Here is a 25416-nt window from a genome sequence, read left to right as displayed (position 1 = left end):
GTGCCAAGGTCAGTGTAGAAGGAGGGGGAGAGGTGCTCCAGGCACCGGAGCAGAAGTCCCCTGCAGCCTGTGGTGAGGACCATGGTGACGCAGGATGTCCCCCTGCAGCCCATGGAGTACCACGGTGGAGCAGGGTTCCACGCTGCAGCCCGTGGAGGAGACCACGGTGGAGCAGGTGGCCCTGCACCGACAGAGCCTGCCGCCTGTGGAAGACCCCTGCCGGAGCAGATTCCAGGCCGGACCTGTAGCCCGTGGAGGGGAGACCACACAGGAGCAGGTGACCTGGCAGGAGCTGCTGCCTGTAGGGGAGCCAGGTTGGAGCAGTTTTCTCCTGAGGGATGGACCCCGTGGTACGGACCCATATCTGGAGCAGTTCTGGAAGAGCTGCTGCCTGTGGGAAGCCCACGCCGGATCAGTTCATCAAGGACTGCATCCCGTGGGTGGGACCCCACAGCACAGGGGACGAGAGTGACCGAGAAGGAGCGGCAGAGAAGAAGTGCTGTAGACTGACCATAACCCCCATTCCCCCGTTCTCTCCCTGAGGGGGAGTGAGAGAGCGGCTGTGGTGAAGCTCGGCTGCCCACTCGAGTGGAACCATGACACCACTTCACCTCTGCAAAGACACCTTTATATTTACAAGGCAGAGTGTTTTGGAAAGGCAGGACAACAGAAAAATGAAATTAAGCAGGAGTCAGAAACACTTCGGATCGCTTCCAAGTCTTGGCCTTGCTACACGGCCACAAGTCACTTACCTTTGAGACAAGGACAACAACAGAAGCTGCTGTAGGGCTCTTTTCTGGCTCCAAAATTCCTGGACAACATACTGGCCATTTAAGAGTGAAACAGGCTGTAATTTCTTTCTCAGCAAAACTTTGACACAGTCAGTCAATGACCTCACTGTAAAAATGAACAGTCAACTGCAGGTAAACTTGCTAACCTAGCTACAGACACAATAAATTAAAACCTCAACACCTTAATAGTCCACCCCCATTTTCCATCAGAGATGGTTTACTGTCTGGTACTTAAACATGAATATTGCAAACTTTATATGTTAATGAAAAAGCTTGCTCAAAGCTTAGTTCATTCAAATATAGTTAATTTTCAAGCTTAAAGAGTAAGCAGCTTTGCTTTTCATTAATACATGTATTTTTCATTAATTTTCATTTTTCATTAATACATGTATACACTTCAAACAGGAAATGGAAACACGGTATCTTGATGTAAGACAAAAGTAATATCTGAAAACAATAATATATATTTCCATTTTCCCCAGTTTCATACTGTTGGAGTATTCTTTTTACCTCTGTCAGTTTATATTTACTATTCAAACCAAATCTGTGACTGTATCTCAAATGTAATGTACTTGTATATTCTGCACTGGTTTATGAAGTGGGTGCCTATACAATGGATTAGTAAAATTCCATAGCATGACTTAGGAATCAAACACAGGCTCCTTATCAAAATGTTCAGAGACATCAAGTGTGTTATAAATTGGCTCATAGAATAGAAAAACAGATTAAAACATTCTTATTTGGTCTTGCTGTATTTTTTATTCAAGCACATTATCTGTTTTCTAAAGAATGACTTGTTGATAACAGGGTTAGACAAAATGATGTTGGGAAGTGAATACAACCCTTTCTTTTACTAAATATCAAGAATCAGACTTGGTTCCCCTGACAACAATCTGCAGAAGTGCAAGCACCAGATTTACTTACACCAGAGGTGTGGGCCACAAAACTCAGAGCACACAGAGAAAAATCAACTATTCCCTGAGCAGTGATAACCTCCCAACCAGGCAGCACCAGCTAATCCTCCCCCCATGCCACCTTTACCCAAGGCATAGCCCAGAGGCTATAAAAAAGCCACACACTGGAAATGACTTCTGGTCACAAGCAACAGGGATGAAATTCAGGTTAACAGACTTGGTGGAAAAGGCTGCACTGCTACCATCTCTGCAAATTGCTCTTCTGCTCCCTCACCCCTACCCTCCACCAGAGATAGCCCAATTTTACCTGCTCAGTAATGATATATTGCGCAACCTACTTAAGATATTACAGCAATGGCAGCAGGGATCTGTGAAGCCAGAACAAACTTTAAAAGTCTCCCGGTAAACTGTTTGAGCCCATTAAGGAATAAAGCAAGATACCTATGGAGACTTGACTTGCACATGAAAGTACAAGTATTTCTGATTTAAGTCTTTCAAAATGTCACATACAACTAACTTGTGTTAGGGAAGCAATTTGATCTTGCAGTTTATTTGCACCACACATTGTTTTTTTCTCTGTAAAAATATAACAAGGTAGTTATTGGTGCAAAAAGGAGTACGCTCACAGCAGTTTGCAGAATGCTTTCCTTTAGCAGCTGTGCATTATTACCATTTTCAAAGGCAGGACTTGAAGATTTATCATCATTGCTATCTAAGGATCTTTCTTTGGCTAGGTGACCAAGAACTAGACACAACAAATTCTCATCTGTTAATGTCACCACTTGCACTCAGTGTGCTTTGGTGTCCTGTTAATACACAGATGGAGGATCAGATCAGAGATCAATTGTCAGAGCCACTGACTGCAGGAAACTAAATCAGTTTAGATGGAAGCCAAAATAATATCAAGATTTTTTGTTTTTTAATCACATCCCAAGCTTTATGTAACACAAACATGACATAATTTTAAGGTCAAGGGAGCAGATAAAGGTTTTGAAGGAGTTCAGATTTAAAACCTTAGAGAAAGAGCAAGGGTGACAATTGACATGAATTGTGGTTAGCTAGCTGCATCCAGGGGGGCCTGCTGAGTTGTGTGAGGGTGTTTGCCGGACAAATGCAGCTAGGAAAGTCCCACAAGAGTCTGAGAGCTCCCACATCATGAGTATGCTGTTAGAAGTGGCACAAACTGAGTTTTGTTACTTCCAGCAATGCTTCCCTCTTCTACCAGTTGCAGAGTAAACCAAACCAAGTCCACCTCTGTCTGGAAGGAAATGCAGTCATGTCAGTCTCTCCTGTAACATGCTTGACATCAACATTTCTGCTAGCCGCATGTTACACTAGGGCTGCAACAGGCTGAAGCTGGCCAGTTTGGCATTAGCTTAGCAAGAAAATCAGGGCATCCTTCCATAGCTGTGCAGGTGATCCTTCTGTAACTACTGTCTCACATCAGCGTGTGATCCTAGGTCCCTTTTCCAGATTCAAGTGAGCAAGTGATGAAACTTTTATCAATGACTGTGGTAAGTTCCAATTTCATTTTGGCTAGCTATTCATCTGGTGTCCAATCTACAGTCTCCTGTCTGAGAACAGCTGGCCACCTGTGTAAATAAGTTTTTGAACCTGAACTTTCATACTATATGCAGTCTTCCTGGAGATGCCATGGTTGGTTTTCCCCTTCTCCTGTTTCCAGAGCAAACCAGAAGCAGAAACACAGGGAGATTGTAATAACATCTTCCATATTCATTTCCAGAAGCAAAGATTCCAGAATCTTTTACAAGCATGTGTTACACTTTGCAGCATTAGGGAGTCTCAGAACAAACAAGAGAGAGAGAGACAAGGAGCTACAGACACAGAACTACACAATTTACTGGCCCTGGACATGCACTAACTTTCAGTTACTCAGGGTGTGTGAAACCTTGCACAAATACGTATTTGAACATACAATATTAATACAGCAAGTGTCAAACACAAGTGCATACACAGTGGCAAACAGAGTATCCAAGTTCTTGGTCTTGCTCTTCATGTTTCTTTAGTCTTGTATTTGGAATACAAGCAATACAGAATCCGCATTGTAGACTTCATATCTCCTTTCACAATATCTGTGGATGCACAAGAAACAAACAAACATCAACAACAACAAAACAAAAAAAGATGAGAAGTATTAGCAATTCCTGGAAGAAGAGGAAGCTGCAACTGCCAAAGAATCTTCCACATTTGCCTAGTTATAACACAAACGTGGACTGTCCAATTGCAACAAAAAGCAAAACAGGAACCACAGAGTTAGCAATTTATTTATGTATTAAATGAACATAAGGAAAAGGGACCTTTCGCTGCACTATCTTGCTGGAAGACAAGATAAATAATGCATAGTAATAAATAATTCTTAGCTAGCTCAGAACAAGAGGACAGAGTAGATAATTTAATAGGACTTTACACCTTTTTTTTATGATTCTCCTGTGGCATAACTCATGTTGGGAATTACCTTACACTATTTTTTGCTTGTAATGTTTCTATCACGTTTTGCTGCTGTAGTTTGTTTTCTTTGTTGTTGTTGTTGTTGTTTTTTTTTCTTTTAGTTTTCAGCTTCCATGTTCTTGCTAGGCAACCTGCCCTTGTGTTTAATAATTACAAAGGAAGATAATAACTGATTTAGAAAGTTTACTGTTCTTCTTACATTGTTGTAAATCACCAGAAGAAACACTAACAATGAAACACCAGCAGATGAAATCCTTTAACAGTAAATAGCATAGCTGTAATAAGTACTTCTAAATCATACTAAGTTCAGTCACTAGCTGAGAATTTTCCCTATGACCTACCAGCTATTCTAGCTTTAGGTAGAGCAGTCAGTCTTTCTGATCCTCAGGACATCTTCTGAAATGTGTCTTCCCATATGAAACAAGTTTGTTTATAAATCACTAAAACATTTTATGAGATAGGAAAACAGCTTTCCCTCCATTTCAGCTGCTGCACATTCACTAAAAATTGCCACTGTTCTAAATCTGTAAAACATACTAACTTATTAAACGGTTGAAGTTTAGTGTAAAGTTACTAAAGTTATAGCAATGCAACATTTTTAGCATAGGAATAAAAATTGTTCAAAACCAATTTTCAGCTTTATTATTATTCATTCTGAATGAGGAGCTATCGGGCAGTCATATAATAAAATGCACAAGAGCCACAGTGCAGAACCTACTTTCTTCAATTACTCTAACTTTTGCAAGCCAGGATGTTAGCAAGTCTATTCCAGACAAGTCTGTGTGTCATGACTCACCTTCAGAGTTCACAGAAAAATTTAGAAGACCTCCATCTGTCAGCAAATCCAATGCAAGGTTAACATTGTGAAGCTGTGGATGAGAGAGGGACAGATCAATATAACAGAAAGTACTTTCCATCTAGCAGCACAGTGGCCAGGATGTTTTCAAAAGCATTTCTCTAATAGCTGGAGTAAGATACTGATTCATAAATGTGTACTCACTTCATTAGTTTTGATGGAGGTGCTCTTCAGAACTTCTATCAATTATCACATAAAATCAGATGTAAAATCCATCTCCAACAAAATGTATCCCATGAGATGGGAAGAACAATCCATTTATTTAAAAATAGACCTTGCATGTGAAAGCCTTGTGCTAATTGATGTTTCCATGGGGAAAAGAGGCTAGATTCATAACTGGATCTAATAGATGCATGGAATTTATGTCTACTTATTTTTAAAATTAAAATAATTTTTAAAATATCCATATGCTTACTGCATTTGGAACTATATATATATTTATATATAAATGAAGTAAAAAGATGTGTATATTTCATTAAGAATTATAAAGATTAGAAATCTTCTGATTAGCTACATTTGTGAGGTAGAAGTTTCTGCTTTAATGTATGAAGATGTATATGCATGGTAACAGTAGTGATGATATCTACTTAATATTACTCAAGAGAAATCAAGCACACCTCTATGAATAAAGGTTGGGGATCTTTTCCTGATTATTTTTTCTCTCTTGTTTTTTTTTCACTTCCCCACATAAAAGTAGCAACAAAGGCATATGCAGTAATTATGAATGATATTTTAAAATAATATAATATCCCACTTACTAGCTTCTTACTAGTTTAAGGGCAGCTGTTTATTTGGATGGTAATTAGCAGGCTCCCTTGCTCTAATGAAGTACCTGTAAGAACTTCAAATTGTTTCTTCATACATTCCATAGGCTACCGAGCAATTTATCCTTCAGGAGGTACATCATAAAACGCTGCCATGCTGTTCCCTATTATCTTCTGACAACAAGCACTGGGGTCCTACTTGCATAAGCCAAGAAAAAAACTGTGTGCTCTGAAGTGAAGTAACAGATTTCTGTTAAATCATACTAAGGCTTTACCAGGTTCTGTGATATACCAGTAACTGTAACTGACAGTTTGAACTCAAGCTTGTTTTCTTCCTTTCATAGTCAGCACATGGGAGAGCTTAGGCTCATACACATCTAAACAATTTTCTGATCAGAATGAATAAATAAAATATTTTCTTATTTAATTGGCACAAGTAAAAGGGTCACATTTTTCCCTTTGTAAGCATATGAGATTTACAAGGAAAGAAAACATGCAGATTCCAAAATAAACCTTCAGACAGAAATACTGATAAACCAAGAAAGGCAACCTAGAAAAATAAGCTGTTCCATCCAGCTGCATTTCCAGACTATAAAGAGCTGGCAAATTCTCTAGGATTTACAATCTGACAGAGATTGGGACATTCGGGGTACTTCAACTCCAGGACTCTTTTGACAAAATAAACTAAGTCTGCAGTTTTAATATACATAGGCGCCCTCCCAGGTTTCACCTCCTTACCAATGTTCACCCTTGTTTCCAGCCTGACATATTTCATAATTATATCCTTTGTATCAGGACATATGCTTTTCTATCAACATGAGAATACAGGTCTAGACCTTATTTACAATTTCTTATAATTCTCATTGTTTGTAACAAACACCCAGAAAACCTGCACCAAATCTACCCACTCACAACATGGACTTCTTGCACCTGCAGGCCAGTCACCTCCAGGATTTTGGCTCCTTCTTTCCTCAGCTCTCCGGTCCCTCTAATGTCCTCCTTGCCCTTTTCATTTTTTGTTTTTGTTTTCCTCTTCAGTACCATTGCTTTCATCCCAGTACCCTCTCCTTGTGATTCACAAGGTGTATGTATCAGCTTCAAGCTTCAAGCTTCCAGCTTGAGTAAAAGTTGATGCACCGCACTGATCTCAATTGCGTGCATGGTTGTCACCATTTTTATAACACAAATGAGATATTTTAAATCTTAGCAAAGTTTATATTTTCACACTGTACTGTACCAATTAACGTCAAGAATGATAGGGAGGAAGACGCCACATGGGGATTGAAAGACATATTTTATGTACATATGACAGCTGAACAATGGTAGTTCAATATTTTTAGCTATATTAGCTATATTGTCATCCTGCCTTTTTCTTTTTTTTTTTTTTTTTAAACAAATAGAGAAGAAATAAATGGTAAGTTGAACATTTGGCAAAATGTTCAACTGCAAGTCAAATACTTTAAAGAAACATTGCTAGAATGTGTATTATTGTATCAAACCAGTACACAATCTCATTGTATCCCGTTCTCTGGGGCCAGTGAACAGCACATGCAACAACGTAAGAACTGCTAGAAGGTCTGAGCTCTGGTTTGTATCTAACATTTTAGGACATCTCATTTCTTGAAAGAGATCTGTAAGGCCTGAATAAGACTAATTCAAAAAGAAAAAGATTACCTACAAAATATTAAATGAAAAAAACAGTAATCAACTTCCTCTGAATGAAGTTACTAGAAATGTTAAAAGTTTACTTTTAATTCAATGAACCAGAGCACACAATTTTGGAAACAGGGCAGAGGAAGAGAAAGGGAAAGAAAACCAATGCAAGTAAGTGCTTTGATTTTATTTGACTCAACCCTTCAAAATATGTTTTCCTGTTCTGAATCATCTTAGATATAAAACCTAAATTTTCTTAATACCTTTAACAATCATCAGCTTACAACAGTGACTTTTTGACAAAATCTGAACCTAGGTCTCAGATAGTCATGCTTTTAAATGTTTTAATAAAAAGCCCCGCAGAAGTACTTATTATTTAGTAAGGGACCCCTGAGAATTTTCATCACAGATAAATAGTGCCCAAGGTGATTAATTGTGGTTAGACTGGGAATCAAGAGAAAGATTCATTTGTGTGGGAAAACCCCAAATGCAAATCACATCAGAGGAGAGATTCCCATCTCAGCCAGCTCTCAAGCAGAAAGGATTTGACACATTTCACCTTCAGAGATCTAAATTCACACAATCCAGAAAAAACAGCCAGGGTTTGATATTTTTCTGAGCTGTCCAGTGACTCATGGGAAAAAAGTTCCACAGCTTTCACTGATTTTACAGTGAGCAGGCATACAAAACCATCAACATAACTAACGGTCATCATTGGTCAGCTTCCTAGAAGTGCCAGTGATCCAACATGGTCAGCAACCGAGCTTTTGTCTCCTCTGTGATCCTAGCCACACAACAGACAACTTGAAAAGATCTCAAATATCCCAAAATATTTCAGTATCATGGATCTGTGGATGAGGCTTTCACAGCAGCATCCCAGCATCCACTACCTTGTGGTTGATCCTTTTTTTTTCTTTGGAAGCACTGATAAAATATGCCTGTTGGAGGTTGAGAATGGAGCCAGGCAAAGCTGGCTGGGTAGATTACAGCTCCCAGCCTTGGGAGAGGAAAAGATTCTCAAAAGCTTCTGAAGCACAGAGGGGACTTTCAAAATGTTCTGGTCATGTCTCAATTAAGGTATGGCATAAGGAAAGCTATATGGATCCAGTTCTGTTTTGCACAATATGTCATCTGGTTAAAGATGTCAATTGTAGGACAGACTTGTAGGAGGATAGCACATCAGTTCCCTGCCACAGAGAGCCTCTGATTTTCACTGGAAGGCTTCAGAAGCATGTATCTACCTAAATAAATGCAAGTAATAACAGTTTGCCTCACATGAGACAATATTTAGTTTTTGAAGGAGAAACAACCTGTCCCAAAGTACTTCAACAGTACCTAAAGCCTGCTTTTGGATTGTCCCAAAGAACTACCAGCAAACACCATGCACACATATGACTCTAAGCGGCAGGAGTAACAGTAAGACATAGGGCTCTTCACTGGCATATGGAAGCAATAAATACACAAGATGTTTGAAGCTTCAAGCTCTAAATGATTAAATAACAAGTTACCATCTCTGTGGTGCTGGCTGGAGTCAGGAAGAAATCCCTTAAATTCAGAAAGTAACCCTCCAGTTGTCCAATTAACAAAAGTAAGAGAACTCCATCTGCAAACTAAAAAAAGGAACAATCTGAATATTATTTATTATGTGGACTTTTAGTAAATTCTTCAGATAAATGCCATTCTAGTGATAAAAGAATTGCAATGGTACTCTAGCAACCAGATGGTCCAATGACTCAGCTTTCTTGACCTCTTAGACGGTGAGCTTCGTATGTACTTACGTAATGTTGCTAATCTCATATTAGTAAAAATATGACCTTGCAAAAGGCCAGCTATTAAAACAAATTGTTCCAGATGTGAAAAGACTTCAGACAACCACAAGCAGCAAACACTTATGCCTAGGGGCTGAGATTTATGACAAAACCCTCTCAGAATTTCCTTCCTCACAGCTGTCCACCAGAAAAACCCAGAAGAGTGATGGAGCATGGCCACACTCCTCATCTATGCAGCGTAAATCACAGGGACTGACACTGCATCCAGGGGCTGAGTGACTGAAGCAAAGCAGGACTTGATAGCTGATTTCTTCTGTCATTACTATGCACATGTCTGCAGAAGCAGAGAAAGAAAATGCCACTGGGGATGTCCCCGAGCTCATGTTTGCTCACTCCCCAAAGACAGCATAGGTGTGTTTATGGGACCTGGGAAGGTGATCCTCAGGTTTGCAATGAGCTCTTCTGCAACTTCATGGACTCTAAAGAAGCTTGATGTTCAGAGGATGGGGCTTTGAAATTTAATGAAAGTCAGACCTTCCTACCCTAAAGCAAATCCAGCATTAAGGATCACTAAACACCAGCAACCAACCTGGCTTTCAGTGTAATTGTCAGAACGAGCCTCATTTCCATCCTGACAGAAAGAGTATTCAGGAGTTCTCTGAAAACTGGACTCTGAAAATTACTCCCTGTAGCATTACAAGGACCATGCACTGTTCAATACAACGTTATATTTTACCACTACTTATTAGCTTCAGAAACTTCAGAGACTGAAGCCTCACATCCTAACCCAAAGCTAGATATAATTGTGATGTTGCCAAGAAAAAATTGCTACAACAAAAAGGAGGAACCCTAATGGCAAGAGGAAACACTCGAATGACAAAACATGTTGACATACAGCTCAGAGCAGGCTACCTGAGATTCCATGTCTTTCACATTTAATCCTAATTTTCCAACATGCTGGTTGACGAATTGCAAAAATACCTAAAGAAAAAATAAGGGGAGGAGAGAGGGGAAGGAAGGAGAATTTTATTCAGTGAAGTTATGAATTATGTTTTACCCTACAGATTTTGTCTGTTAAAGAATAAATAAATTACCTTTTTTACATCATCCAGTCTATCTGGAGCACGGCTAAATAATTCATCAAAGGCATCATCCACTGTATCAAAACAACATTAATTGGTATTATTTGGAACAACTGTCATATCAAAGGTTTAAGAAGGCTTGAGGAAAAAGGTGATCACACCTTATAAGCCAGGAAAGAACAAAAACTGTAGGGAGAAGGGGAAAAAATCCTACTTTTGAATTTAACACGGGGCTGTAGTAGAAGCTTCCTTTTGGCCTGATTACATCAGTAAAAAACAATTTGCTTCATTCAGCTCTCCCATTCTCACCTGCAGAGATTCTCAAGATCTGTGCTGCACCAGTTCTAGCAGCAAAACTAATTGGAGAATGGGTTTCTACAGTGCAGGAAAGCAAGCACAGCTTTGCTTAAGGAAGATTCCTCCTAAAAGCCAGAAACAGAGAAACCCCTGCTGTGAAGAAGCTTCATTGGGTTTGCCCTCCTTCCCTGTTAGGGTGTTGCTGCAGGAGCACTGTTAAGAAACAGGTGGATTCATCACAGCTCTGAGCCACAGTCTGCAGCCCGCAATAGTCTCACCAACTAGAGAGTCCTCTTCTGGAGCCATGCTCTGGGACTTTGCTCCTTATTAAGCAAGCTGCTTTAAAAATAGAGACAGCATTCCAAAGAGTGAATTTCAGATTTCTCTTTCCAGCAGAATCAGCCTACTAGAAGAAATACCTAATTACAGTGGTTTTTTTTTCACTATTTCAGCCTACACTAGAGGCCACTCAGCAGAATAAGTGATAAATACATATTAAGTGATACATTTTGCACCTCTGCGAAGGATTAAAATGCTAACATAAAGGGCACAGCAGAGAATTAAACAGTTGCACTAATTCATTGAGGATGAAATGTGCTCCTTTCCAGAAAGGAGGAGCAGCTCATGGTATACAAACCAAAAGCCTCACACTGAAGCTTAAGCAGTGCCCATACCTCCTGCATGCTTTGCACACATGGCCATTTTTCACCTCAGGTGTTTCATGCCCCTCAAAAGCCCTAAGGGTAAAATCTCTGTGGAGGCTGCTTGTTCTACTGAGGTGCCTCCCACCAGCGGTTTCCAGAATCTCATCTGCAAGCTGCAGAAAGGAAATGACATTGGAACTATTTACAGGCAATGAGAAGCACAATCCTCATGGCACTGTGCTCATAAGTAGTTCCAACAGAGAGAATGTGATCAGTACACACTGATTATTTCTTTTAATTCAAGGCATACTTTGTCCCTTACTCGGGGCTTCTCTGCTGGATCATCAACCCACTGTATCATTCTCTGTCTCACAACCCATCCATATTTTGCCCGCAATCTGTGAGCAAAGCAACCACCTCATTTCCAAACTATATTGTGCTGATCTCAACATACTCTAACAGGAGACATTTGGAAAAAAAGTGCTAGGAGAAAGCCATGAATCTTCACTAAATGTAGTGGGAACACGCTGATTTTTTCGTGAGGTAAAAATGGGTCAGAATCTCAGACAGAGCAACACTGAATTTGGCAATGCCAATACTTACTTGACTGCTCTTCTAAATTCTCTCTAGACATGCAATAAAAAGAAAAAGAGTTAGAAAAAGCAATCAGCAGAACTAATCTTATTCATAAACAAAGCTTATCTGGACCATCAGGCATCTTGTAAAGCAGGAGATACAGTACAAAGTGCCATTAACTTCATGTTAGAGTAACTTTCCAACAGACATTTTTAAACACACTATGTATCTGTGTAGGCATCTGGAAGCATATGAGTTTTTAACTGGCCTAATGAACATCTATTTTATAAGCACAATCTATAATAACCTCTTTCAATAAGCTGTTCATGATATTAGAATTTGAAGATGTTCTAATGTATAAAAGATGACAGTAGAAAAATCTGCTTCTAGTTCTTGGAATGATCTCTGTATTATCTCAGTGTATAAATGGTATCCTACTATTCAACTCCTTTAATAATGATAGCACCTCACAAACTCAACAAGCTCAAACCTTATTTCTTCAACAGTAAAATAAGGAAAAAACTGACTAATTTATCTTAAATTATGGGCACAATAGCAATGAATTAATAGTAGATTTAAACTACTGTGGCTTTATAAACTTTCCTGTTTAATTGGGGACTTTTTTTTGTACAAATTTACAGTACTAGATGTCTATTACTATATGTTACTATAGCCCTTGACAATATCAACCTCAGAAATACTTATATACATTTTCTTGCAGAAGTTTAAATAAAGAGTAGAACAGGAGGGTATTATAACCTAATACCCAATCTGAAGAGAAAAAAAAAAAAAAAAAAAGGAAAGAAACCAGAAACAATTCACATGCATATATACATGTCTGGTTTCATGATTTTTGTCATCATCGTGATCCCAGCTGTTTTTTCTAAGGGGAAAAATACCCACAGTATTTCCTTTCTGATTGACAGTGTGCAAACCAGATACATTCCTTCTTACTTGCTTCCTGTGATATATTCCACTGCACTTGTCGTCTTTAATCCTTTGGAGGTGTTCTGTTAAGCAAAAAAGTATTTTTGGTTTAGCTACACACAAAAATCTGAAAGCATTAATCACACTTTCACAAACTGTTTGCTGTCTTAAATGATTACCAGAGAGCATTTATTTAAGAAGTCCAGTACAATTAGTATAGGCACTTTCAGAGGTTACTGCTCCCTTCTGCTCTCTTCACTCTTCAACCACAAATGACCTGTTTCCCCAGCAGAGGAAGCCAAAGCAAAAGCATGAGGCCCCTCAGCTGGTGAAGTTCAGAGACTGACCCATTCACTTGGAGCCTTGATGAATGTAATAAGCTGTTCAGGGCAGACACTGATTTATTTTGTGAGCCTCCCTGCATTAAGTGTTCAGTTTTACAGCACCACAGATGCTCACCTCTCTCTTGTGACGACCTTGCTCCATAGCCTACCACCCATCAACAAATCCTCTTGCACAGGACTTAGGTTTGGTGGGTTGCTTAGATTTAAGATGGTGATTCTCACTGTTTCTGAAGGTACTTTGGGCCTTTGTTTACAGAATCACAGAATCATAGTAGCATTCAGGTTGGAAAAGACCTCCAAGATCATCTAGTGCAACCCTTAACCTAGTACTAAAGTCCACCACGAAACTATGCTGCTAAGTTCTACATCTAAGCGTTTCTTGAAGACCTCCAGGGATGGTGACTCAACCACTTCCCTATTCCAGTGCCACACAACCCTTTCAGTAAAGAAATTTCTCTTAATATCCAACTAAACCACCCCTGGTGCAACTTGAGACCATTTCCCCTCATCTTATCACTTGGTGCTTGAGAGAAGAGCCCAATCTCCCCCTTGCTACAACCTCCTTTAAGGTAAAGCAGAATAAGGTCAATCCTGAGCTTTCTTTTCTCCAAACTAATCAACCCCGGCTCCCTCAGCCACTCCTCGTAAGACTTGTTTTCTAGAGCCTTCACCAGCTTCATTGCCTTTCTTTGGGCACAACGTATTTATGTCCTTATACCTTTTTCCCTCTGCATCTATCACCTTCCTCAACAATTTTCCCTTCCTGCCCTAAGACACTCTCAATCCCCTCTTCCAAGCCTATGCCTCATGGGCTTTCCTCACTTTTCACTTAACAATTACTGTTCCACTGGGTCCATTAATTTCTCCTATGAAGAACCAGCTCATAACCGTAACCCCATCATTTCCATAGCTACTCCTCTCTCTCTCTCTGTTTATCTCTCAGGGCTAATATCCATTGCTGAATCTGCGGTTTCATAGGTAATCCCTCCTGATTTCTGCGCAGCTGAGGCACTTGGAGCCACACAGGGCACTAGAGGAAGTGCTCCTTTACAAAGAGTCTGACTTTTCACTGATGGAATGGATCCACATGACAAGAGCATCTGACTGTGGCACAGCAGCATGCAGTTAGACTCCAATTAGACATCTGAGGGTCTATTTGTGCTTAACTGGTAGGCTGGGATGGGGTCCCAGACAAGGCTGTCCTGCTGGACACTTTGAAACCTCCTAAAGTGAAATACACAGCTTAAGTGCATACATGGTCCCAGTTCCAATTATGATCCTCCAAAGAGGCAAAGTGTTAGGTAATGCCATACAGTGTGCAGAGCTTCCAACATGAATGAATTGCAACTGTACTGTTAAAACTGTGACACAGTGGTGCTAATTTTCGCAATTGTATCCCAAATTGTGGGCTATGTGATGTTCTCTTGAAGTCCCAGAGCTGACTTTACGAAACACAACAGAGGAAGAAATCATGTAGATTTCAGCTTGTAGAGAAAAATATCAAAATGTGACCCTAATGGACAGTAAAGACACCCTTTCACTATAGAAACAAATCCTCATCATTAAACTAATGTCATGATCAAGGAGTGCAGGCTTCTACTTTAAAACACTTAGAGATAGCACAAGCAAAATTTCCTCCTCTTTTTTTTTTTTTTTTCTTTACAGAGATCAACAGCTGTTTTCAGTTTGAACCATCCATTTTTGGATCAAGGAGAAAAAATGGCATAGTGTTTCCATCCTTTTAAAGTTACAGTATCTGAACTGAGTATAAAATGATGGTCTTATCATTAAATTAAAGGGCATAGTTCACAGAAAATAAAAATCTCTCTTTTACAGCTGCACACACAATTCTCCCTAATTCTAAACAAACTAAGTCTCTAGGATCTTCAGTGACAAATATTAAAACTATGATTACCTCAATGGTGATTGTTTCCACTTGAACATTTGGAGGAATAGCCAGACTGGGTTGGAAGTGCTTTGCTATTGCGACCAGAAGATGCAGGGTGCTCAGTAAGTCCTTTGTTAAGATAGCTATTCCATGTAAAGAAAATAAACAACATTTAGTGTGCAAAACAACTAAACCTCATCATAATATCCTAAGTAATATCCCTGTGCAGAGCATCCCATAATCATCAAGGGCTATAGCACAGGCAGGACACTGAGTTGGAGTTTATATTATATGACGATTCAGCAATAACACAAATTAAAAGTCCTTTCTGTGAGACATACACAAGGATGTTGAGGGCTGTTAAGCCACAATCTCAGAGGATGGAGTTGCACCCAGTCATCATCAGATATTCCTGTCTCACTTGTGATTCAAATAGTAATTGCAAACAGATCATTAAATTACTGGTCTGGCACCCCTTTGCCTCACAGCAGTCTTATAACCAGGGAAGCCCTGGGGTGAGTAATTTTGTCCCATTTCACTTCGGAACCTACATTCCACACTCCATTTCAGCTGACTTTCATCCAGTTGCAAACACTTATCCATAGCTTCCAGAATCACGGAGAGTTTTTGCCGCTGTTTTTTTTCTGTTAATGCAATCTTGTCAACATCCAGCTTGAAAGATCCTAGTTTTTCTTTGACAGAGAGCCCATATCAATAAGGTTGCATTTAACACCACCAAAGAGGAAAAAAAAAAATATATATATATATATGAAGTCATAATAAAGCACACAAAGTCTTGTATTAAATACCAGTACCATTTAATAGCTTCCATGGCACAGACCCATGACCCACAGGCATATGCCTTGTTAAACTCCTGAACTCTCTGAAAGCCTCAGTAAAATCAGTGAAGCTCTGCTCACGGGGAAGTACTCAGCCCATTCCTTACAGCAGCATCCCCCATCCACACATTGCACTCCACATTGCTCCATTTCCTCGTGGAAGCTACAGGAATCTGACAAGTGAATCCTTCCTGGGGATACTGCACAAAGGCCATACCAACTCACATATATAGAAGAAATCCAGCTCAGGCAAGAAAACTGTGAAAATAAGCCAATTCACACTGCTCTCTTCAGCCTTGGGAAAAAGGAGATATGACTTGAAAGGCATCCCCAAAGAAAGTGAAAGGAGAAAGAAAAATAAAGCAGAAACGGGAGAGACAGAGAAACAGAAATGGTTCAAGAGGCCGTTCCAAGAGGGCACATATAAAAAGCACATATAAAAGCACGTTGTAGTATACACACGGAGCCTCTTAGATTTTCACCAGTTCCAGCTCAGTGTATTAGACCTGGAACCTTTTACTTCCTTCTTTTTATTTTTTTTCCTTTTTATTTTTTTTTCCAAGCTGGAAAACATGAATTATAGTGCTGATCTCCTGATCCCATCCAATGCTTCTGGCAGCATCACAAGTCACCTTCAGAAGGACTGTAATTTCACACTTCCAAGTTAACTTTTTTATTATGTTAACTAGCAGAAAAAAGACTTTCTGAGAAGAAAAATAATTGTATAAAACAATAGTGGATCATCAGGCATTTGTTCAGAATTACCATTATCACAATGTTCATAGCTTTTTCCATTCAAGAGGATGTTTATTCTTTCTTCAAAAAGTTCCTCCAAGATTTATTTGCAAGCTCAAGCCAAAGAGGCAGCTTACCCAAGAGGTGATGAAGTACCAGTCCATCATACAGATCTTCTTCCAGACTTTTAACTACTATGTGCTCCTGTTTCAGAGTTGTGTTAATCCAGTCAATCAATAACTGTGGAGGAAAACAAAGCAGCTGAGAATTAGACTCTTGTTGTTTGGACAAGTCCTCAGTGCTATGCTGTGTTTCACCTCTTTCTTTCATTCCTTATCTCACATCTCATTTTGCCTTCAACCTCTACTTCCTTTGTGCTTCTTGGTTCTTTTATAAAGAAAAGGAAAGTTAAGTGGCAGTTAGTTCTCCCTAGTAACACAAGGCTCGCTGGCCAATTTGAGGCAAATTTTTAAGCGTGGTATACACCTCAAGTTATATTCCTATGAATTTTGTAGGAATAGATATACAGATAGAGAAGCAGACCCTATTCCCAATTCTATTAGGGAAAAGGCTTCAGGGAAGGAGGATTTGGAGGAAAGGGAAGGGGAAAGGGAAGAGGATTTGCTGAAGCAGAACTGAAAAGCAGCAGCACCAGCTGGCTGTAAATAAGAACCACTTTCAAAGGGATGGATATTGCTCATACTGATATTGTTATCACTGTAAATGAATATTTGGAGTTTGTTGTATGGACAACACCTTCCTTACTTGCTGTAAACAGAAGACAATTCATAGCAAACCCCTGTAAGTTAGCCAACAGTAACAAAAGTATAAGAAATTGTTTGTAAAAATAAAATATAAATCTCTGAGATGCTTGAAACTGCTTGAGGAGGAAAAAAAAAAAAAAAAGAGAGAAAAGAAAAAAAAAGCCTAGCTCAGGCACTTCCCTGAACTGAGGAGCTGACAAAGCATGTGTAGCATACTTCCTCAACTAATAAGTATATACCGTCTTCTAAAGCAGAAAGCTGTGCTCCTCAGCTTGCAGGTTAAGATCTGGTGATGCTGTAGATGTGCAAGGGATAAACCTGTACCCCAGGTGTCACAGTACAGGCAGGTGGAAGTCAGAAAAGCAGGAAGTACTGCTAGACATTGATATCTGAGATTCCTCGTCGGCTACCTCAGCTCTTCACAGCCATGGCCACAGCCTACAGCTCAGACAATTCTTTCAAGTCCAGTTATTGGGGCTCTACTCAGCTGTAGAGCAGAGTTGTGTCTAAAATGAGTAAATCAGAAAAGGAATATTTAAAGACATTTGCTACTGGCTTCTAAATGTAACCATATTCTCTTTTACATGCTGGTCAATATTTATAGTCACTACAGCGAGCCATTTCACATTTCCTAGTTCCCAAAAACCTTTCAAAACAAAAATGCAATGCAATACGGTTATTTTCCCAAGTGAGTTTCTTTGCTTCCCTTTTTCTTCCCTCAAAGGTAAGTAACTCCATGTCCCCCCACACTCCAACCTCTTCTCTGAAGGAGCCACAAACTCTTCAGATCAAGAAGGCTAGTGGTGGCACTGGTGGGCACCCATAGGATTCCCTCCTTTGGGTCCCAATTTCTACCTCCCCATCTTCCACAGAGAGGAAATTAGACAATGAAAAACAGTCTTTCAGGAGTCTCTGAGAAAATGGATTAAGCACTGAAGCTAACAGAAATCTTCATATAGCGAGGAAATCTCTTCATTTTTGTCAGTCTGAAAAGAACAAATTCAGTGACGCTGTAGACAACATAATTGCATTTTGCAGCACTACCTTTCAGATTTTCTCCTTAATATAAAAACATTGTGAAAGCCTGACACAAAAATTAAATCTTTTTGATCAAATGTGCATGAAGGTTTAAGAAAACGTAATATAGAAGCACACATATTTATGGATTTATGAATGCCATATAACACACACACCAACACAAAGCTTAAGCTTGTTTTTGCAACATTCATAACATTTTTAGTATCTCTATAATGCAAGAAGTGCCGGTTTCAAAAGAGACATGCCACTTTTCTTCCAGGAAATTTCAGTATGCTAGTTTCCCCCGGGCTATGGCATTAGAAAAACGCAGTGATTGAATGCACGGGGGAATTTTCAAAATTGCTCAGAAATAAAGCACTTTCCTGTGAAATAGGATTCCTTCGCAGCTACCTCAAGCAGACAATGAACTGCACAGCTGCTTGAAGGCTTTACTCCTGAATTCCAGTGGTGACTTGCATACCCTCACCCCTTCTTACTCTGCTGTCTTATCCCCTTCAGGCTGCACCACAGCTTGCCCCAAGCTGGTGGTCACTGGTAGCCAGCAGACAGGAGGCAGAGGACAAAAGAGAAGACTGCTGTCAATCAGCACTGCAACCCCACAGCCTGTTATCATGGGATCAGGAAAGCCAACCTGAATGTATTCAAACATCTCCCATTAGTCACAGCAAGTGCTGACATGGATTTGCTTTCAAATCCATCTGTCTCAGTTGGATTCCTGTTGCCATTACGCTACTGATACAGTGAAGTCACAACCAGGTACTTCAGGTGCAACTCATCCATATGTCCCAGGTTACAAGAGAGATTATGCAAAGAACTCAGATTTTAAACCTACCCTCCATTTCACACACAGCAGTGACCACTCTGGTGCACTATCAGCACTCAAAAGCTTGGTGTTGCACTTGGCAAAAGCCCTGGCACTCTTGTGCACAGATCAAGTGCCAGCACCAGGACATGTCCACGTCCTGAGAGTGGGTGGGACTGGGGCCAAGGAGCCAGGTAATTTACATGGCTGAGCAACCACGCAGCAGGTGATAGCAACACAAAGTGAGGGTTAAGTGCTATAGCAAAAGAAACGGTACCAGTTTTAACTCCTCCAATTTCGGATTATTGCTTGCAGTGGGTTTTATGAGTTTCTTCTTCTCTCCTATGAAAGGAAGTAAACAAGATCCATTACAATTATCAGACATGACTCAAGTTTTCTATAAAATCTGCTATTGGTTTTACATTATCCAGTATCACTAACTGACATATGTAGAAACTGTCATTTTTTTTTATTTTAACTGATTCTCTGTGAGGAAGAAAATGGCTAAGCAGACTATTATGACTGCTGTCAGAAATTATGTTTCAATTTAATTCAAATCAATAAAATCTACAGGGACAATTCTGGAAACAAATTAAAAACAAAAAACAACAACAACAACAAAAAAACCTTGGGCATGTATAAAATTTAAATCTCAGTTAAAGGATCAGCTAGAAGTTGTGAGTTGTGTCATTTCTTAATGACCTGCCTCGAGAGAGTCAGAGGCTAAATTAACCACACACACAGAGTTTACTTGTTGTTGATAAAGCCATGGGAATGCTGCTGAAAAATAAACAATTCATTTGTACTGCAAGTTTTCTGCTTAGCAATTCAGGTCATTCCTTGGACCTTTTTCTGTCCTGGCTCACAAAGTATGTACCTGGAGTGATGACATTCTCAACAAGGAACTGATTAAGGGCAGCAGGCTGTGTAAACACATTTAAGATGTCTGGATCCATTGTATATTTTTCACTCCTGGTAAACTGGTAAAAGATAAAGGGAAAAGGAAACACGAGTAAAGAATACATGAAAAGATCAAAGTGAATGCTAGGAAGAAAACAAACTGAAGGGTTGTTTTTTTTTAAGTTACTATTTATTTTTAGAAGTAATCCATAGGTCATCAATCTGAAAATACCTTCATTTTTTTCTGCTAATAATCAGACAATAGGAGGAAAAAAGCCCTTTAGTACTAAATCTCGCCTTAATTCCAACCATTTCATTTGAATTAGATTAGTAAAATCCTATTTCAACCGAAAAGAAAAACCTGTTTTCTTGTTATCAATACACATATGCTATAAAAATGACCAATACTTAAGAATTATTAAATCAAGAATGTGGTAGTTAAATTAGAGACAAGCTTATAAACAGTTTTTGCTACTAGACCATCTGGCATATTTGTGGAAAAAGAATGGCATACTTCTGTGTATACAACTCCAACTTCACGTTAGAAGTACAAGCCATTGCATAGCCTCTCCAGGATTTGTACTTCATACACAGATTGGAAAACAACTTTCCTACCCAATCCAGTTGTCCTGAAATGAAAGCAGAACAGCACTACATAACACAGAGATGAAAATTCCTCGTCAACAAACCCCAAACTATGGGTGAGGTTTTCCAAGATGGCTAGGAGTCATTCAGAAGGACAGCAGAAGCCAGAGAATTGGGCTGTGGGAGCAGGGCAGAAGCCACATAACCCTCCAAATAAGTCCCATCAAACAGAAGTTCACAAATAAGAGGTTGGCAAGATTATCTCCTACTTTTCTCAGTCTCAAATCCAACCATAGTGCAAGCAATGACAAGTCTGAATTTTTAACCACATGTATAAATTTCCATGCATAAGGCTGTGCCATGCTGCCTACACAGCACAAAAGTTAGAGCCAGGCTCTACAGGCATCTTACAGAGTAAGAAATGTTCACTTGTAAGTGCTTGCTTTTGTAGTCTTCATGTTCACGTAAAGGTTATTCGTTCAAGCCTACAGGACTAAGAAAACTAGGATGCTTCAGCTTGGCAAAGTGTAAAAGTTAGGGACAGTAGTACCTGAGTAGTCTCTTTTAAAAATAGATGCAAAAAAGTGGGATGACTCTTCATTAAACCAAAGGTAGGTTAACTTCGGTGCAGAAGAAAGCAGAGAGGTGAGAGGACTACAGACGGATTGTGTCTCTGAATCCCGGACTATCATGGCAGCATATGCACTAGCACAGGCCAGAGGTCTCATCCCTCCTTACAGTCCTAATGAAAACCAGAGCAGAGCAGGCAGCAATATGAGCACCAGGAAGGCTTTTTACACTCCTCTGAACCATGCGTTCCTAGCTGCCGGTGGAAGTGGAGCTCCAAGCAGGATGGACTGCTCTCTAACCAATGCTGCTCTCTAACCAATAGTGCCACCTCCTTGTGGAAGAGAAACACTCTCTTCTTGCTGAGGTTCAGTGCTGCAGGGCCTCTGAAGGAGAGAGGAGGCAGGTTTAGTTCCTTTTTAAAAGAAAGCAAGATGCCTCACGTGGCAGGGTCACACAGGAGAGAATTTCTACTGTCTACCTCAGACACCTAAATTAGGAGCTGTGTCTCTCAAGGCCCCCTATGTAGTCAGTAGCCATGGATAGGCACCTTTAAAGAGCAATCCAGAACATTTAAATGAGGGTCTTGGCCCACCTTGCATTTTTCAACTACTCCTTCATGCTGTTACCAGACAGTCTGAGTTGCTAAGGCAGGTGCTTGCAGTTAGACACGAGGACTACCCAGCCCTATACACACAGTGGAGCAAGAGAGTTTCTGCAATTGCTATTCACACTGCCCACAGATGGTCCCCAAAGTGGCATTTCTCTGATAGCTTTATACTCCAAAAAGCACAGTGCCACTCTGCAGGCTGAGTATTCATTAAAGGCTCCAGTCAAAGTGCATTATGAACATGTATTTTATCACAGATTTTGCAAAGTCAAGACTATTGGGACTAATGACAAGACTAATGCAAAAGCATTTAATTGCCATATCAGTCTTGCAAAACAAACCAATATAAAACAAATACCCAGCAAACCACTAGAGAAGAAGGGTCACAAGAGAATCTTTCACTATAGCGGCTGCAAAACTGAATGCTGTGTCTAGAAACATGGTTGGTAATGTAAAATAGTTAGGACAAATTGAGTCATTTAGTGCCTGAGAAGCAGCTGAACAATCTGAGACAAGACTGTCCAGCTGGAATAAACTGGGAGGGAAAAAGTAATTAATACAGAGAAACTTAAGTCCAACTTACTTTTAAATTAGGTTTCTGACACCTGTTATGTCTTGGGAAGTCATGCTGATAAGCCTTATGTAATAGTCCATGTAAACCACAGCTTATACCAACTCAGCGTTGCTGCAATACTAAGCTTGTGTCTCTCTTACACTTTCTTTGAATATTTACACATAAAAATAATGCATACTGCCTGCCACATCCTTGGTCTCTTTGGGCTAAGGAACCCAAACATCAGAAAGCTAGTCTTTTAACATTTGGAAACCTGTAGAAAATGGTCTGAAATCGAGAATTTGCAGCAACAAAAGCTAACGTACTCCAGGGCCTCAGTCCCGTGTGCCCTACTTGGTCAGAATAGTCAAATGGCCATACTGAGTGAGACAAAATATCTCATACCCAGACCCTTACAGCACCCAAAGTCAGATGCTTAGGAAAAACAAACAAACAAACAAACAAAAAACACAGAGCATACACAAGATACTTCCCTAAAACACTCTCATGAGCTTCAACAGCCTGCAGTTCAGCCTTCCTAAAGCAGAAGTGGGGTCCTAGTAGATGCTGCCAATAAATTTACTTCCCACAAACTTCCCAGCCAGCCCTTGAAGGCGTTTATCTCTCACCATTGCAAGGAGTTGGAGCATGGCTTCACATGGCACGGGGAACCACCCCCTCCAGCTCACTCTGAACGAGGGCTAGCTCCCCCTGAAACTTCCCACTATGCATGTGAAAAGGAGACCCATTGATTCACCTTCTTCGCATCACTGTTACTGTACTACTACCCTACACCCTCAACAGTCATCTCTTTCCAAAGCTGAGGAAGAAACACAGCCTATGTAAGACATCCTATGTCATCCTTTGCAGTCTGACCCGTTGGTCATCCCAGGTGCCCTTTTCTGAACCCTTTCCAGTGCTACCACATGCTTTTTGTACTGCTGGGGAGGAGAACCATGCAGATTTAGGAAGATGCCCTGTAGTGTTCACTGCACTATTCTGCACTCCTTTCCTCCCAATTCCTTATGTCATTTGCTGTTTTGATCGCTGCTGAGCTGACACTTTAATGGAAGTCTCCATTATATCCCCAAGATCTTATTCCTAAATAGCAACACTCCACTCTGAGCTTATTGTTTGTCTGTTGAGCTTGTATTGTTCCTTTCCCCCTCCTCACATTTATCCACACTGATTTTCAACAGCCATTTCAGGGCCTAAGAACTGCAGCTCCTTAGCATTTAATAGACTCATTACTTATTCCTAATAATTAGTGTTCTCAAGCAGTCCCTCATGTGGCAAGACTCATTGCTGTGAGGCTTGATCCAAGGCAGTAATCTTTCAAAAGACAACCTGCTGCAGAAAGAGCATGAAATGGAACATGACGGGGTTTGGACTCCTCCCTGAATTTAGCTGCTTAATGAGAAATAGGAAGGGATGGGAGATTTGGTTCTTAACCACAAGCCTCTGTGTTGGCTGCAACTAACCTTTGCAGATCATCACTTAAATTCACTGCCCATGCCTGTTACTGATGTGCTATTTTCTCCAACCTCCTGCATGAATTATTTACGGCTACTTGGAGAAGTGATCATTGTAGTAGACAACTGCTTGAATATTGATTGTAGTGGCATTTCACAATGGAATTTTAAAATAACATTCAGCTTTAACTATTCAAATTAAATTATTATTTAATTGTTTAATTGTTCAAATGAAATGGCTTAATTTGGTCCTTCATTGTCTTTTACTGAGACATCACAGGTACACACGCTTGTCCATTTTAAAGGCAACAGGTGTTGTCTTTCTCCTGTGCCACCTGCTGAGGTACAAGCAAGTGAGTTTTATTTAGCCAAGAACTAGGCTATTGCATAATGTTGCAATGCAACAATGACAGATAAAACAATTAATTCTCTAAGTGGGCCAGATCAATTCACTTCTCCTTGAGCCTTCACACAGTCCGGCTCCCAGATACCCCTTACATATGATATAAAGCATTAACAAGTGAACAGCAGTATCTGACATCCAAATTGACCATAGAATATATGCAAGACACTTACTGACATTACCAAGTTGTTTCAACTGTTGAATTTCCTGTTTGAAAACACAAAAGCCCTACTCTGCGTTAGCACAAACACATTTCCTAGGAACAGTTTTCTAAGTAGATCAGACAAAACAGGGAATAAAAAAAAACAATTCTGAATGCCAATCATAATATTTCTGCCTTCAGAAAACCTGAATTAAAAAAAAAAAAAAAAAAGAGAAAAAAAAGGAGAACATGCATTGTCCATCCAGTTTAAAACTTACTTTTACTTCCTCATTCAGTACCAGACTATTCAAGAGCTATTTTTGCTCACTAGCATCAGAAGAGACATTGTCTCAGCAAGAACAATCCACATGGATGCAGGAAGTTTTACAGATAAAAAAAATAATCAAAACCGCACCCATAAGAGTCCCTTGCCCAGACTTACTATTCTCTCCTTCAGTAATTTTCTGGCAGTTCTTTGCAGATCTTCTCAAAGGAAGTGGGATGCAATTTGCCAGGAGCTGAGGCTGCCCCTGAGGTTCGGCTCCGTGCTGAAGCTGCAGCTCCTGTGCAAGGCAGCAGGAAGTACATACACTGTGCACAAGGGAAGTTGCACTGCGCAATACTGACTGTGCTCAAAAATGAAACCAGATTTGCATCCGGAACTTCATTGTCTGTGTGCTTGGTCCCTGCTGGAGACTGGAATAAACAGAAATACAAATGCAGGAAACATGCATCCCTACAACTCCTGAGATACTGTCATTCTTCCATAGTACTGCACTGTTTACTAGTCTGCCTCTTGGGGGTGACTCACAGAGCAAATTTTCTTTGCATGTAATAATTGAACAACCAACAGCAGATAAAATTATCATGCTACATTACACCTTTAACTCTTGGTCCTTGGAGCACTTTCTAACGCAGATTGTCATTTTTCTTCCTACCTGGCAAAGGGAGCCTAGGCAGAAGGAAATGAACTCATTTGTCCTTGAATAGCTAGTTAGCCACGCCAGGGTCCAAAATGCTCATCTGCTACAA

The 25416-nt window shown here is 40.0% G+C and overlaps 1 protein-coding gene across 1 annotated transcript; it reads right to left on the bottom strand.

Annotated features, from left to right (window-relative positions):
* Positions 1–1604: 1604 nt before the first annotated feature.
* On the bottom strand, positions 1605–24930 carry PARVG (parvin gamma). Its single transcript, XM_084282696.1, has 13 exons — positions 24827–24930; positions 20030–20132; positions 19430–19494; positions 16686–16788; positions 15526–15666; positions 15002–15117; positions 12770–12825; positions 11843–11865; positions 10311–10372; positions 10129–10197; positions 8956–9057; positions 4971–5043; positions 1605–3798 (listed from the first exon to the last, which is right to left on the bottom strand). The coding sequence occupies exons 2-13, from the start codon at positions 20106–20108 to the stop codon at positions 3719–3721; spliced, it is 969 nt and encodes a 322-aa protein (XP_084138822.1). The 5' UTR covers positions 20109–20132; positions 24827–24930; the 3' UTR covers positions 1605–3718.
* Between the last annotated feature and the right edge of the window lie 486 nt (positions 24931–25416).

This window comes from Netta rufina, assembly GCF_964035555.1.
Source record: "Netta rufina genome assembly, chromosome: 1".
NCBI lineage: Eukaryota > Metazoa > Chordata > Aves > Anseriformes > Anatidae > Netta > Netta rufina.
This window is presented reverse-complemented; position numbering and strand designations above follow the sequence as displayed.

Bases quoted from the DNA above. Each gene is read 5' to 3' on its own strand.
- PARVG (XM_084282696.1), bottom strand. From the start codon at position 20,108: ATGGATCCAGACATCTTAAATGTGTTTACACAGCCTGCTGCCCTTAAT. The intron at 5,044-8,955 runs GTAACTTGTTAT...TCTCATCCACAG, and splicing joins CAGCCAGCACCACAGAGATG to CTTCACAATGTTAACCTTGC. The intron at 3,799-4,970 runs GTGAGTCATGAC...GTGCATCCACAG, and splicing joins TTTTTCTGTGAACTCTGAAG to ATATTGTGAAAGGAGATATG.